Below are 15,903 nucleotides of genomic sequence, written 5' to 3'. Positions count from 1 at the left end.
GCAGCCCTTCGGGCCCTTCGGTACCTTGCAACTGCCTCCGGAGTCCCCTGGGATAACATATCCCAGAAAGACTCCTTCTTCAGTCGGACGGCTTCCCTGACCACCGGTGTCCACCACGGTGTTCGTGGGTTGCCGCCCCTTGAGGCACCTAAGACCCTAAGACCACAGCTCCCCGCCGCAGCTTCAGCAATGGAAACTTTGAACATTGTCCACTCGGGTTCAATGCCCCCAGCCTCCACAGGGATGCACGAAAAGCTCCGCCGGAGGTGTGAGTTGAAAGTCTGTCGGACAGGGGCCTCCTCCAGACGTTCCCAGTTCACCCGCACTACCCGTTTGGGTTTACCAGGTCTGTCCAGAGTCTTCCCCCACCCTCTGACCCAACTCACCACCAGATGGTGATCAGTTGACAGCTCTGCCCCTCTCTTCACCCGAGTGTCCAAAACATACGGCCTCAGATCAGATGAAACGATTATAAAATCGATCATTGACCTTTGGCCTAGGGTGCTCTGGTACCAAGTACACTTATGAGCATCCCTATGTTCGAACATGGTGTTCGTTATAGACAATCCATGACTAGCACAGAAGTCCAACAACAAACAACCACTCTGGTTTAGATCAGGGAGGCCGTTCCTCCCAATCACGCCTCTCCATGTGTCTCCATCATTGCCCACGTGCGCGTTGAAGTCCCCCAGCAGAACTATGGAGTCCCCCACTGGAGCCCCATGCAGGACTCCATTCAAGGTCTCCAAGAAGGCCGAATACTCCGAGCTCTTGTTTGGTGCATACGCACAAACAATAGTCAGAGTTTTCCCCCCCACAACCCGCAGGCGTAGGGAGGCGACCCTCTCGTCCACCGGGGTAAACTCCAACGTAGCGGCGCTCAGCCGGGGGCTTGTGAGTATCCCCACACCCGCCCGGCGCCTCACACCCTGGGCAACTCCGGAGAAGAAAAGAGTCCAACCCCTATCCAGGAGTATGGTTCCAGAACCGAGACTGTGCGTAGAGGTAAGCCCCACCAGATCCAACTGGTAGCGCTCCACCTCCCGCACAAGTTCCGGTTCCTTCCCCCACAGAGAGGTGACGTTCCACGTCCCCAGAGCCAGCGTCTGCTGCCCGGGTCTGGTCCGTCGAGGCCCCTGACCTTCACTGCCACCCATGTGGCAGCGCACCCGACCCCAGCGGTTCCTCCCACAGGTGGTGGGCCCATGGGTTGGAGAGAGAGGTGCCACGTAGCTTTTTCAGGCTGTGCCCGACCGGGCTCCGTGGCAAACCCGGCCACCAGGCGCTCGCTGACGGGCCCTCCATCTGGGCCTGGCTCCAGATGGGGGCCCCGGGCTTCCTCCGGGCAGGGTCACATCATCTCTACCTCGTTTTTTCATAGGGTTTTTGAACCGGAAAATCCTCTTTGTAGAATACATAATATAATGATTTCCTGATAAATCAGACTTCCTGTCCCTCTCTGGAGCTCTGTTGGTGCAGATGTTGACAGTGAGACTGAATAATGAGGCCCAAATGCAGGAAACACACTGAGACCAGATCTGCTTCTGTCTCATCTGGATTAAACATGTTACAGCATCCTGAATACGGTTGTTCCTCCTCACTTTATTAAAGCGTGCTGACATTTTCAAGAAAAAGACAATAACAACAAATGTGTGTGGCATAACATTTATTCAGTGTAATGGAGTAAAGTATGAAATTGCTTCTCGATAGAAAGATAACACTCAACTATCAGCTAGTAAATATTGAAACATCTCTGGAACATTCTGTTGAGAACAAGTGATGCACCGCCCTCTGTTGGCCAACCTGTCACATAGAAACAGGAAACATAAGCATTGCATCTCTTACAAAGAAGACGAAAAGATAACTGCACTTCTACATTTAATCTGAGTGTCTTTTTTTTCCAGACACACACAAACAGTTTTGAAGAATTGTGAAGTAGAAGTCTTCATAGTTTGATATTTATAAGCCAGTTGATATTATCATGCAGAGTCTGACTGCAGTGTTTAAACAGATAAAACCTTCATTATGCAGATCCATTGTTTTTTCTCAGTACAGTTCACTGATCTCCATCCTACGTTCTGGACAGACATTCCACACTGACCATCAGTAGCAGTAGTAGGAGGTTGTGGTGTCCAGTAGCTGAGGGAAGAACATGATGTTTAGATCAAGGCTGATAGGTTTTATGATTCAAAGTGTTTAGGAATGTGTCTCTTACCTTTCAGTCAGATTACTTCCATCAATCCACTTCCATCTCCCACCTTCAGCTCTCAGGCCAAACCAGTATCCATCAGTTCCTGAACTACCCACGCTGTATTTATTGAGTGCATCCTGACAAGAGAGAAACAGTTATCAGATATTTAAACACTATAACTAAATAATCACACTGTTATCTAAATTGTTAAAAAAAAAATCCTGCAAAAAATGGTAATAATCTGGCAGCTGGGACACCAAAGAAATGCTGTAAAATAACTTTCTTGTAAAAAGTTATTTTCAATATGAAAATATAGTTTGTAGCTTTAATTTGACATCAAATCTTGTATCCTTATTTGCTTATAAATATTTAATAAAGGATATTTACACCTGCAAAAACAAATTTGATCTAATCTAAGAAATGCATAACTTGAATTTAACAGTTTACCATAAAACATAAAATATTAATATTTGGGAACTTAAAATAATTATGAAATGGTCTTCTTCTGTGAAAACAATTTAATTTTTTTTCAAAATGGCAATTATTATTAACAGTTACAGGTTATTAATGTTCTTTTACCATGTTGTGTTTTTGTAATGTTTTAATGTTTGTGTTTCCATTCTTTCAGTTTCAGTTTTTTTTACAGTGTACAGACTCAGTGTGTTCAGATACAGAAAATACATTTCAGTGTAATAATTGTTTCATAAAAATGTCCACAGTTTTCTCATTACCTTTTCCTCTTCATTATGTACAACAACCAAATCTGAACCCTTTCCTCTGCAGTTTTCTCGAGCTTCTTCCCAGGTTTTCTGATGAGGAGGAGCAGCGTTATGATACACATAGCAGTTAGACCCGCTGAGATCCCAGTCCTCCTGACAAGCTTTACACTGTCTCCCTGAACCAAAGAAACCAACCAATAAACAACATTACTGCATTGTGATATTATTATTGGTTATTATTGGATCTAATTAATGGGATCTGAACATACTGTTATTTGTTTTGGGGCAGTAGGCATCAATGCTCCACTGAGCTCGACTGACGTTGAGTTTATTCCAGTTTGTTACTGCTGTCAGATCATCGTAGTCCCTCCTCAACTTCTCATTGTCTGAGCTCAGTTTGTCGTTGAGGTTTGTCAGGTGCTGAATGGCAGCCAGTAGAGTCTCTTTGTCTTTGGATAAATTCAGATGCTGCATCAGCGTCTCCAGCTGCTGGATTTCTGCCGTCAGCTTGGCGTCGTTTTCAGAAATGACAGAAGTAACTAAAGTGACAGACAGAGGATGGTGTTGAAAAATGTGAACCTGTCCTTTAAATAAGGACTACCAACAACAAGCTAAGACAGTGGTACTCATAGTGGATACGAAGGCCCATGATGACTAACAGTATCAGCCAACACACTGCTATCAGTGGAAAAGACTGAGTGAAGAAGAGAGACCTCTGGTCTGAGAGAAAAATAAGAACTCAGTTGAGTTAATGATGTTGATTTAACAGTCAAAGGTGATTTGAATACATTTGAAGTCCTACAGGGAAAAGGGAGCTGAGCTTTTAAACACTCATATTTTAAATCTTCATCACTATCACATTTTTTTTAACATTTTTGATAAATAAATCTCATAAGTCCTACAAGGCAAAAAGAAGCTGAGCTTTTAAACACTCATATTTTTATCATAATCTAGCTCCAGCCGTACTCTGTCCTTTTGTGACTAAAACAAACACAAGGAGAGTGGCCACTAGGGGAGCAGTGGGTGGCAACTGAATAGCAGAGGGGCGCAAAACCACTTTGGGCCAGTCATGTTTTTCAGTGATAGGGACCCATTTTTGGAATAATTTACCAACAGAAATAAAAACACAAACTGAAATGAAAACATTTAATAGAATGGTGAAATACTGGCTGAAAGAAAACCAAAGATGTAACCACTGAGTCAGTTGTGTTGTAGTAATGTATTGTCTGTGGATGCGTGGCTGGTTGTATATGGCTGCCAAGGTTATGGTTAGGGTATAGCTGAGTGAGTGTGAGAGTCCGGGTGCTTGGGGTTTGTGTTGTTACGTGATGTGCTGTTCTGTGTAATGTGGTCACGACTCTGTGAAATGTTGATGAAATATATTAGTATACAATGTATTTGCTGCATGATTGTGTAACTCACACTATGTAGTTCTGCAGTTAAAATTATATTTGGATTATTTTTCTAGAAAGGCTTGAACAGGGAATGGGGTTGCAAATTAGCCAATTGGCTAGAAACCTTTTCTGCAACCCATCTACACATATTGTTATGGCTTTGACTATGATAATAATGTATGTAATAATGTGCGCTGCATTGTCCCTGACAAATAAACTAATAATAATAAAAAAAATATTATAATAAATAATAATCACATTTTTTGAACATAATGACTGAAATGACTGTGAAATGTACCTGGAGGGGCTACCACTTTATCCACAGTCCAGGCTGGAGTATTAACATAGTCATCTTCCTCTTCATCGATTTCCTCTGGAAGATTAACATCAAACACAAATGTAGACAACGTTGTGGTACATAAATACATATAGTAGTTTTATATACAGACACATAAACATGATAAGTACCAATTTCCTCCTGTGGATTTCTGTTCATCCTGAACAAATGTTTAAAGTCCTGCTGCAGTCCTGTATGAGAGCTGTTAGGAGGCCGTCTGCTCTGCTGTGATGCTCTTTACTGGACTTCTGCTTCGGAAGGCTGTAAGAGAAATGATAAAGTTTACAGTGTACTAATTTATATTTCTCAGAAAAGTGTGTGGTTTTTAGTTCTGCTTTGAAGTTGTGAAAGAGTTTGGTCTTAAGTCTTCTCCTTTTATGGTGTTAATTAATACACACTGTGTGTCTGCAGCATCTTCCCCCAAGCAACAATGATGAATAAACAAATTGATAACTATTCACATAGAAGTTCATTGTTCATCATACTGAGAACAAACATCCATCTCTCCTCCCCTGTACCTGCTTATGTCTGTTAACAGGAGCATATCCCAGCATGCATTGCATGAAAGGCATAAACAGATTGATCTGCCCGTGTTTGGACTGTGGGAGGAAACCCATGTGAACATGAGGGAACATGTAAACTCTAAACGCAGCGAACACACTGAGACCAGATCTGCTTCTGTCTCACCTGGATTAAACATGTTACAGCATCCTGATTACAGTTGTTCCTCCTCTGTTGATTAAAGCGTTCTGACATTTCCAATGAAAAAACAACAACAAAAAAACGTGACAGATTTTTCATTCAATGTTGGCTGTTGCTTATCTGTGGCAACAATATAAAAGAATGAAAAATAAAAGCATGTTTAAAGTTATTCATAATTAACAGTTTAGTGCCCCTTCAGGCCAGTCACTGGATTTTCCTAAATACTGCTGTCAGTGAGACACACCATACCTCTAACATATACAATTCAAAATCTTGTTTAGGTATTGTCAACCAATAGAAGGCTAGTCCATCATTGCCGATGAAACAAAGATAATATATAGTGAAGAGGAATCCCCCGAGGGCAGAATAGTTATAATATGACCAAAGATCCTCTATACTAAGGGCCCTGACACACCAACCCGATAATCGGCCGTCGGACAGTCTGACGAGGTCGGTGACTCGAGTCTGTTCGGTGTGAGGGGCCGTTGGCCTTCATTTTGGCCGACCTGACGTACTAGGTCGGAGGCGGGCAGTCGGACTCAGTGACCAATCTGATTGGTGGAGTGCTAACCCGGAAATGGCAAGCGGGATGAGTGATGAACGCCTCTCAAAATCAGACCCACGAGATGAGTTCGTCATTTCCGTTTTTCATTTTTTGTATTAAGTCTCGCGCACGTGCAGAACGTACGCTCAAGTCGGTTCGGAGTGCTCTGAGGCACTTTTTGGACCTCGGGGAGCAGACTGATCAGACCGACTGCCTTTTCTGCCGACGGTCAGCCGTCGGGTTGGTGTGTCAGGGCCATAAACCGTTCTAAAGAGAAAAATGACATTGCTGTTTTGAGGATTTACTTGGGATTTGTTGAAAACATAGATCATCACTTGACTTAGGGCGCTATCACACCTATAGTTCGGTGGACTCGGTGTGATTCATGGCTGAAGTTGCAACATTGTTGCATTTTTCATTTGGTTCGGTTTACTTTCACACTGCACTTTGTCAAACACACCAAACACTGTAAACACACGTCACACGATTGAGACAGTTGCTTGTTTATTGGACAGAATATCCCAAACTCGCCGACACTTCTGGTCCCAGAAATAATGGAGCAACACCACATTTATAACGACTCAGGTGTTCTGGTTCTGCTTTAGAGTTGTAATATTTCAGAAGAAGGTGAACAATGAGCTGCTGACAGACAGCGAGTGAAGAAGAGAGATGATGATGATGTCACCCAGACGACCAGCCATGTGTGCTCAGAACAGCTGATAGATCTGAAAGTTATCGTCCCTTAAATCATATATAAGTCTGTACATTGTGTGTAAGGTTGAAATTTCAGGCTAGTAAATGCTCTGTTTTTGGTTCACTTCCTGTATTTGGGTCGGATCGCGTTCTCACCTGAAGGAAACTGAACTCTAGTTCACTTGGAAGTGAACTGAGACCCCCGTTTTTAAGTGGACCAGAGTTTGGTTGTTTGATCCACACCAGAGTCCAGATGAGCTTTCACACCGCCCCAAACCAACCAGACTATCAGACCAAACACTCCAAGGTCCAGTGTAGTCTTGTGTTAAGTGGTCAACCTGGAGGGTCAGATTGTTGTGGTCTCTCCTCCAGTTCTCATTGTCGAGTTATCTTTGGATAAATTCAGATGCTGCATCAGTGTCTCCAGCTGCTGGATTTCTGCCGTCAGCTTGGCGTCGTTTTCAGAAATGACAGAAGTAACTAAAGTGACAGACAGAGGATGGTGTTGAAAACTGTGAACCTGTCCTTTAAATAAGGACTACAACAACAAGCTAAGACAGTGGTACTCACAGTGGATACGAAGGCCCATGATGACTAACAGTATCAGCCAACACACTGCTATCAGTGGAAAAGACTGAGTGAAGAAGAGAGACCTCTGGTCTGAGAGAAAAATAAGAACTCAGTTGAGTTAATGATGTTGATTTAACAGTCAAAGGGGATTTGAATACATTTAAAATCCTACAGGGAAAAAAGAAGCTGAACAGGGGTACTGTTAAGTGTACTGTAAGTGTTAAGTATATTATTTACATTGCAATATAAATGAAAACATGCCTGCCACACTCCTAGTTACCTGGTAACTAGACCACCAACTACCGCTGACATGATGGAGCTCCACGACCGGCAGCTCATGCTGCTCTGTACCCAGCGCACAGTCACCTTTTCTGGGGTAACTGAACCACCAACTACCGCTTACCTGGAGCACCACGACCGGCAGCTCGCAATGAAATGTGAAAAGTGTCAGCATTCCCTGTACAGCCTGGAACACTGCATTTACGACCGTAGTTTGTTTTCAATATACTTGAAAAACTTCCAAACTTTCTTCTTTGTAATTCCTGTGAAAGTACACAGAGCAGCGCGTAACTAAACTAGTGTCTGAGATCTACGCGACCTACATTCAGAACACCAGCTGGTCTCAGACCAGTTGTCTGTATGTACATTTTGGGGCGTGACAAAGGTACAGACCAGAGCCAAATCAGGTACCGCCACCGAGTTTACGTCAACTATTAGCTTTGTTGGGATTCGCCCGTTTTCAGCAGCAGTTTCAAATTGTGAGATTTGCAGAGGAAAGAGGTGTCAGTGGGACTTTGAGGTTCTCTGTATGCCCCTTTTACCCTCTGAACTGTCGTTATTCAACTCTGACAAGGTAAACTCGGGTTTGCATTCTATCACCCCTTTAAAGTCCTGCTGCAGTCCTGTATGAGAGCTGTTAGGAGGCCGTCTGGTCTGCTGTGATGATCTTTACTGGACTTCTGCCTCAAATTTGTGACTGTTGTTTTTTGCAGTTCTGCAGCTAATAATAACGTGTTGCTGTGAAGGGGAAGTCTAGTGTTGGACATTACTGTCTGCAGTGTCTCTAATGAAATAATATATTTTGCCATTTCAAAAGTGTTTGCTGCCAAAAAGCATCATGCATTACGAAAAGTAACAATACAACATACTGTTGCACAAAAGAGAGATGATTAAAGTTTTATTCTATTATTATATATTAGAATATCTCACTAGCAGAAAGAAACATTCATCTTTTTAGGAAGTAACAGAGCCTGTATGTGTGAAGGCTGTAAGGGAAATGATAAAGTTAACAGTGTACTAATTTATATTTCTCAGAAAAGTGTGTGGTTTTTAGTTCTGCTTTGAAGTCGTGACAGAGTTGTTGTTTGGTTGCGTCTCAAGTCTTCTCCTTTAGTCAGAATAAAAAAAACTATTGATTCAAGCACTATTTAGATAAACGTTGATTGATTGATTCTGTTGAGAACAAGTGATGCAACGCCCTGTGTTGACCAATCTGGAGCAACGATATAAAATGTCACAAAGAAACAAGCACTGCATCTCTAACAAAGAAGAAGAAAATCACATTTCAAGTTATTCATAATTAACAGTTTAGTGCCCCTTCAGGCCAGTCACTGTATGTTCCTAAATGCTGGTGTCAGTAGTCAGACACACCATACCTCTCCAGGAGAAGAAGCTGGTCGCCCACACCTCATTTGCATAAAGTTGAAGAGCGGCCGGTTAGGCGCCTCTCAAAAGCTGACGAAAATCTTTTAAAGTGACCTTTGTCAATCTGAAATGAAGACAGATTCAGCAACTGCTGAGCCTGTTTCTCCCTTAAAATATTTTCAGAAACATGTTTCGGTAAACTATTTTCATAAAATACGAGCTCGTATTCCGAACGAGCATCCATTATGGTCAGTTTTGAAAATCAGGAGCAGCCAGCCTCACGTGACGCGATCATCCAATGAGCTGCAGCCATCGCGGTTGTAGGAGGGTGTAGACTGTTTTCTTTGCATGTCAGTGGTCAGTGAAGAGAAACTGGTGGCAAGCTCACTAGCGTGCAATGCTGGGAAGCGGGGAGATCCCATCCGTGAAAACAATGCATATATGGACAGCCACCATACCTCTGCAGCAGGGCTGATATGCTGCTTCTCTGATCCCTGTTGTTGTTCACACAGGCAGTAAAATATGAAAATGTTTCATGGCATTTTATTTACAAAAAGCAGATGCAGGCTGTGTGGCCTGGGCTCCTAGACACATTCAGCATTATTCCTATTGTCAGTATCAGTGTTTGAAATTAATTTGAAAATATAAAGTAGGCTAAAGCAAGTGTAGTAGGTTGAAAAGGCTGTATGTTTAGTTTTTGTTTAAACAGACAACCCCCCAATTTTTGTTTAATATTTGAACCATTGTAACTAATCCTTACAGACTAATTGAAGCTATTACGCTTCCACGTCAGTAGATGGCGCTGCTGTGGATCCATTAGGGAGACCGTAGCTCTTAGCTCTGCTCATGCGCAGCTCAGAAATAAACAAGTTTTGCCGTGAGCAACACGCTAACGTGCTCTCTGTTGATTCACAGGTACTGAAAAACTCACTTTTTCATATGGTATTGTATATTGTATCCTCATACTGCTTGTATCAGCAGATTATCTAAATGTTATAGAAATCGTTGTGTGATGTTGTGAGCTGATTTTGAGGTGTTTGTTTTAGGAGTAGAAAGCGTAACTTTGAAGCTAGTTGTTCCGACCAGTGTCGGCAGGCTGAGTAGTTCGTATGAACTTTGGTTTTACAATGTAGTTTTTCATAGTAGTTTGTAAGTGTAAGTTACTGATATTAGCGTCCTGTAACATAAGAAAATATGTTCTATCTTTTGTTCAGAGTATTAGCCAGCCATCAGTGAGGAAATGGTGATGAGAAATACTGTTTCAAGCTAGTTTTACATTCCCGGTCATTCAGTAACATGGCGACGCCATCTTGTCAAGTGCTAATATTAAGTGCACGTGTATGAGAGAACATGATGTGTAAGAATGTTGTATGTATGGGTGTGTATTATGCTACGGTTAAATTTGTGTTAGCAGGATAGCATTGGTTATATGTCAAAGACTGTAGGTGTCCGAGTCCAGTGAATGTGAAGTGAATGTATGGGAACTGTATGCAATTGTTTCAGAAATAAACAAGTTTTGCCGTGAGCAACACGCTAACGTGCTCTCTGTTGATTCACAGTTTTCCTTAAGCTGCGCAGTGCTTCCTAGCCTGTGTAGCCATTGCTGCCGGTCCAGATTCCCCCTAGGTCTGGTGCCGGTAACACAAGCATTCTTTCACTGTGTGTAGTCACCACTTAGCAGTCTCAACCTCACTATGTCCCACCCACCCCATCATAAAACACAGTAGGCTACAATAAAACATCAAAAATTAATACTTAGTTCAGTGAGGAATGCCCACAGAAGACTGTATTGAAGGGCAGAGGAGGCTCTCAGTTAGTTTACAAGCTTCATAGTAGTCTCCATTACATCTGAATATCTTTTCCAAGACTGGCACACAACACTGACTGGTGTATTATACAGTGGTATGACAGAAGGTCTGAATGCTCCTCTTTCAGCCACTGGACAGTTCCCTTCTCCATCATGGCTGGAGCCCCATCAGTTGCAATAGAAACACGTTGTTGATGTCAATTCCCCTTTTATATAATAACATACCGTTATTTATTTTGGGGCAGTAGGCATCAACGCTCCACTGAGCACAGTTGTTCCTCTGTGTCTCCAGCTGCAGGTTTACTGCTGTCAGATCATCATAGTCCCTCCTCAACTTGTCATTGTCTGAGCTCAGTTTGTCGTTGAGGTTTGTCAGATGCTGAATGGCAGCCAGTAGATTCTCGTTGTCTTTGGATAAATTCAGATGCTGCATCAGTGTCTCCAGCTGAAATGACAGAAGGAACTACAGTGACAGAAAGAGGATGGTGTTACAACAATTAACAATGTGAACCTGTCCTTTAAATAAGGACTACAACAACAAGCTAAGACAGTGGTACTCACAGTGGATACGAAGGCCCATGATGACTAACAGTATCAGCCAACACACTGCTATCAGTAGAAAAGACTGAGTGAAGAAGAGAGACCTCTGGTCTGAGAGAAAAATAAGAACTCAGTTGAGTTAATGATGTTGATTTAACAGTCAAAGGGGATTTGAATACATTTGAAGTCCTACAGGGAAAAAGAGCTGAGCTATAAACATTCAAATATTAAATCTCCATCACTATCATATTTTTTAACAATATTAATAAATAAATCTCATGTTTAATAATTTTGAATCTGTAAAAATGTACCTGGAGGGGCTGCTACTTTATCCACAGTGCATGCTGGTACATTAACATACACTGCATGAAAAGTGGGATTTTCGTCCCCGTAAACGCCCGTGTATCTCCCTAATTTTCGGCAGTTAACAACAATTTATAGGCTGTGAACGTCGCGTTCGTCTGTGCCACATATTGTCGGAAACGAACCATGATGTATGTGGAGAGCTCCCACAGAGGTGCTAATGGCTCTAATAAGCATATGAATACCAGGGAAACCTCTCCTGGCCAGAGAGTGTCTGGCCTAATTAACATATGAATAGCAGCAACACCACGCCTGTCCAGAGAATGTCTGGGCTGGCTTGAATTTTCCTCACTGAAGCCACTTGTTGTGGTTGTGTATTTTGGTGTTGCTTGTATTATGTTTTCTGTATGTTTTTGTATATCTATTCGGTACATTTGTTACCTGTTTGTATATTTCTGTTGCCTTGTTTGAAGATTTCTGTATGTATCTGGTTTTGTTTATTTCTGTTGTGTATATTTCGGTTTACTTATTTCCCTGTTCATTGTGTAGATTTCTGTTTACCCCGTTTTGACTGTGTTCTGTTCTCTGTGTATATTTCTGTTTCCTGTTTTATTTTGATAGTCTGTTTTCTGTCTTGTCTTGTCTAGTTTTACATTCTGTTTTCCCGCCTTGTCTGATAGTCCTGCCCCGCCCTGATGTGTGTCACCTGTTGTCTCACCTGTTCCTGGTTTGCTCGTTTCCTAGTGTAGTTAGCCTCTGTGTTTCCCCGTGTCCTTTGTCAGAGTGTTTTGTGTCTTAAGTAAGCCAAAAATAATCTAAAAATAAATAAATACAGGAAATAAAAGTATCGCATCTCTAAGAAAAAAAAATAAATGCACATTTAAAGTTATTGATAATTAACAGTTTAGTGCCCCTTCAGGCCAGTACCTGTATTTTCCTAAATGCTGGTGTCAGTCAGACACACCATACCTCTATAATCAGTGGTGGAAGAAGTATTCAGATCCTTTACTTAAGTAAAAGTACTAATAGCACACTGTAAAAATTCACTGTTACAAGTAAAAGCCCTGCATTAAAATGTTACTTAAGTGAAAGTATGTAAGTATCATCAGGAAAATGTACTTTAAGTATAAAAAGTAAAATTACTCAATGCAGAAAAATGAAACTGGCAAGGATCCAAACAGTTGTGTGTTTAATGGTCTGATCATTTCAGCTGGACTTGTAGGCTGTTATATTGTTGGCTAGTTTACTTTAAAATAAAACATGATATTTTATAAACTACATGTGTTTTGTGTGAAAAAAATCTTAATGTGTAAAGTTACTAAAGCTGTCAGATGAATGTAGTGGAGTAAAAAGTACAACATTTCTTTCTGAAATGTGGAGTAGAAGTAGAAAGTGATATGAAAAGAAAAGACTCAAGTAAAGTACAAATACCGCAACATTTGTACGTAAGTACAGTACTGGAGTAAATGTACTTTGTTACATTCCACCGCTACCTCTAACATATACAATACACCAGTTGATATTATCATGCTTTTGTGATTCAAAGTGTTTAGGAATGTGTCTCTTACCTTTCAGTCAGATCACTTCCATCTCCCACCTTCAGCTCTCAGGCCAAACCAGTATCCATCAGTTCCTGAACTACTCCGGCTGTATTCATCGAGTACTTTCTGACAGTTATCAGATATTTAAACACTATAGATATAAATAATAATAATAATAATAATAATATAAATAAACACACTGTAATTTACAGACTCACAGTGAAGACCTACAGAAATACGTCTGAGCCCGATCTTGTCGTATACGACAGAGCATCTCTGATTCATGACTTACTCATTTCATAACCATAATGAGTAGAAACATTGCGTTTTCTAAAAGCTAACACTTGTGCTGTTCCGTTGATGTCTTTGGTGTCTTCGTAGCCCTTACAGAAGGTTTTTTATCCAGCGTGAAAATCCAGAGTTTTTCGGGGTCTTTGTGCAATAAGTTCAAACTGTTACATCCAGGATTGATACACTTTATGTCCATCATTTATTAAGTTTTGGTTGTTTATCAACACTACCATTTACAGACGTGCTCAAATTTATTGGTACCCTTACAGCTCATTTAAATAATGCTTCATTCCTCCTGAAAAGTGATGAAATTGAAAGCTATTTTATCATGTATACTTGCATGCCTTTGGTATGTCATAGAATAAAGCAAAGAAGCTGTGAAAAGAGATGAATTATTGCTTATTCTACAAAGATATTCTAAAATGGCCTGGACACATTTGTTTTTTGAAGAAATGTAAATAGTTTGTATACTATGTAAGTTATAATCTTCAATATAATGTTCATTTTTTCACTATTTGACTCCCAAGACATAGGAGAACTGTTTTAGACAACAGAAATGCTAGTGTAGCCAGTGCTCGAAGTGGGCCGGTACTCACCGGTACGCAGTACCAGCACTTCTACATTTTACTCTTAAGCGTACCTGCACTTGCATTGTAGCCGGTACTCCACCACTGACAGAGAAAGCGTCAGTGTCAGAGAGATTGACCCTAACGTTACATAAACTACATTACCAGAGGGCACTACGTGACTTACCTCAGTTCAGAAAAGCTGCCTGATGCCTGCAGCCAGACTGTAACAGACTTGTCACTAAAAGGTAAAAGGTAAAAAGAAGTGTGTCGAGTTTGTAAGTCGTTATGTTAGCCTGGCTTCAGAAAGGTACTAAAAGAATGCGTGTGCCAGAGCCAGACACGTCAACAGAGGTCCAACCAGAAACATCAGGTACGATTCATGAGCTTCAAACTAACGTTAACGTTGATGTGAGCGGAACAGCTAGCGTTAATGAGGAGTCTGCAGCTACCAACCTTAACGTTACCTTAGTCAATGACACCGACGTCAACAATAACATGAGTAACGAAACACATGGATGGCCTGACTGTTGATCAAGGGACCAAATTATGAATTTATACAATTATATGCTCCACGAACAACTGGCTTGTTTTCAAAGATAACAAACTGGGCTGCAAAACATGTAGCAGCATCCCGTCACTTTCTGACCAGACAGAGAGAGGACTAAAGCTGTCAAGAGAATCACACACACACACACACACACACACACACACACACACACACACACACACACACACACACACACACACACACACACGACTTGTTTAAAGAAATACATACATTTATGTTGTTAATAAATAACAATACATTGTTGTTGTACCAGCAATATCTCCAAATTTGTTTTTCACTGTAGAAATCTCAAATGTCATAATGATTTGCCAATGCAAGACAGTAGCGGCACCTTTTTTCCACTTCAAGCACTGAGTGTAGCATTGCTGTGTGTGTGATATCAATACATATCTGTGAGATTCAATTTCCGTTATGATCCCATAACTTTTTTTTACATTCAAGTGGCATCACTGCAGCAAAAATATTCTAATAGCCCCGTTTGTTCTGACAAAAAATGTTTACAGATTGACTGCACAGCAGGGTTGATGTTTTACAAGATTTATTAGAAAATAAAACCAGGCGGACCATAAGATGTCAAAAATACCTCAGGGCTCAGTTGTGTCATCAAAACTCCCACAGTTTTCTCATTACCTTTTCCTCTTCATTATGTTCAACAACCAAATCTGAACTCTTTCCTCTGCAGTCTTCTCAGCTTCTTCCCAGGTTTTCTGATGAGGAGGATCAGCGTCATGAATCTCACAGCAGTTAGACTGGCTGAGTCTCCAGTCCTCCTGACAAGCTTTACACTGTCTCTCTGAAACTACAGAGACCAACCAATAAACAACATTACTGCATTGTGATATTATTATTATTATTATTATTATTGGTTATTATTATTTCTATAGTCAAGACAACAAGTCCAAGACCTGAAGTAGTCGAGACTGAGTCCAACTGAGAGACAGTCAAGACTGAGACAGAAAGAAAAGAATCCTCTTCAAGACCACTTCCTTACCTGTTCATAATGATGTGACGCGAGAGAGCCTTTATCTTCTATTTTAAGATGTTAAATGTGTGAAATGTACCTGGAGGGGCTGCCACTTTATCCACAGTACATACTGGAGCATTAACATAGTCAGCTTCTTCCTCCATTTCTTCTGAAAGATCAACATCACACACAAATATAGACAATATCCTGGAATATATGGTTGGTATTTTCTTAATATTATATACATTAGCCAAAATTAAATGCCCCTTTTTAAAATACACTATTTGCTTTTTCCCAAATAAGTCTTTGATAAATAAGCAGCTTCTTCTTTAGTTGACTGACACAAATACATTAAATCTCATCATTCCCGATATGTTCAGTAGAGTGAAAAGAATCATAATGCAAAAGATGGAATTTGAAATGAATTGGGACATTTTAAAACCCGTTGGTGCTGTTGTCAAGCATCAGAAGCATCTAACATTACAAAACACACAAAGAATGGAGACAACATCCTGGTACATATAAA

General features: G+C 41.0%; 1 protein-coding gene and 1 long non-coding RNA gene across 2 annotated transcripts in view; one reads left to right on the top strand and one right to left on the bottom strand.

Moving 5' to 3' along the window:
* Positions 1-1,902: 1,902 nt before the first annotated feature.
* Positions 1,903-15,903, bottom strand: part of LOC118496018 (CD209 antigen-like protein C) — a 331,629-nt gene continuing 317,628 nt past the window's right edge. Inside the window, exons 3-5 of the mRNA XM_036006042.1 lie at positions 2,923-3,086; positions 2,216-2,328; positions 1,903-2,139 (exon numbers count right to left, since the gene is read on the bottom strand). Coding sequence (XP_035861935.1) covers positions 2,004-2,139; positions 2,216-2,328; positions 2,923-3,086 — 413 coding nt within the window. The 3' untranslated portion in view covers positions 1,903-2,003. The remainder of the gene's footprint in view (positions 2,140-2,215; positions 2,329-2,922; positions 3,087-15,903) is intronic.
* On the top strand, positions 3,161-14,136 carry LOC118496027. The gene is made up of 4 exons (XR_004898487.1): positions 3,161-3,250; positions 4,342-4,348; positions 10,157-10,166; positions 14,126-14,136. It is a non-coding gene; the product is annotated as an uncharacterized LOC118496027 (long non-coding RNA).

This window comes from Sander lucioperca, chromosome 10 (genome assembly GCF_008315115.2).
Source record: "Sander lucioperca isolate FBNREF2018 chromosome 10, SLUC_FBN_1.2, whole genome shotgun sequence".
Lineage (NCBI taxonomy): Eukaryota > Metazoa > Chordata > Actinopteri > Perciformes > Percidae > Sander > Sander lucioperca.
Note: the sequence above shows the minus strand (reverse complement) of the source record. Positions and strands in the feature narration are given on the sequence as shown.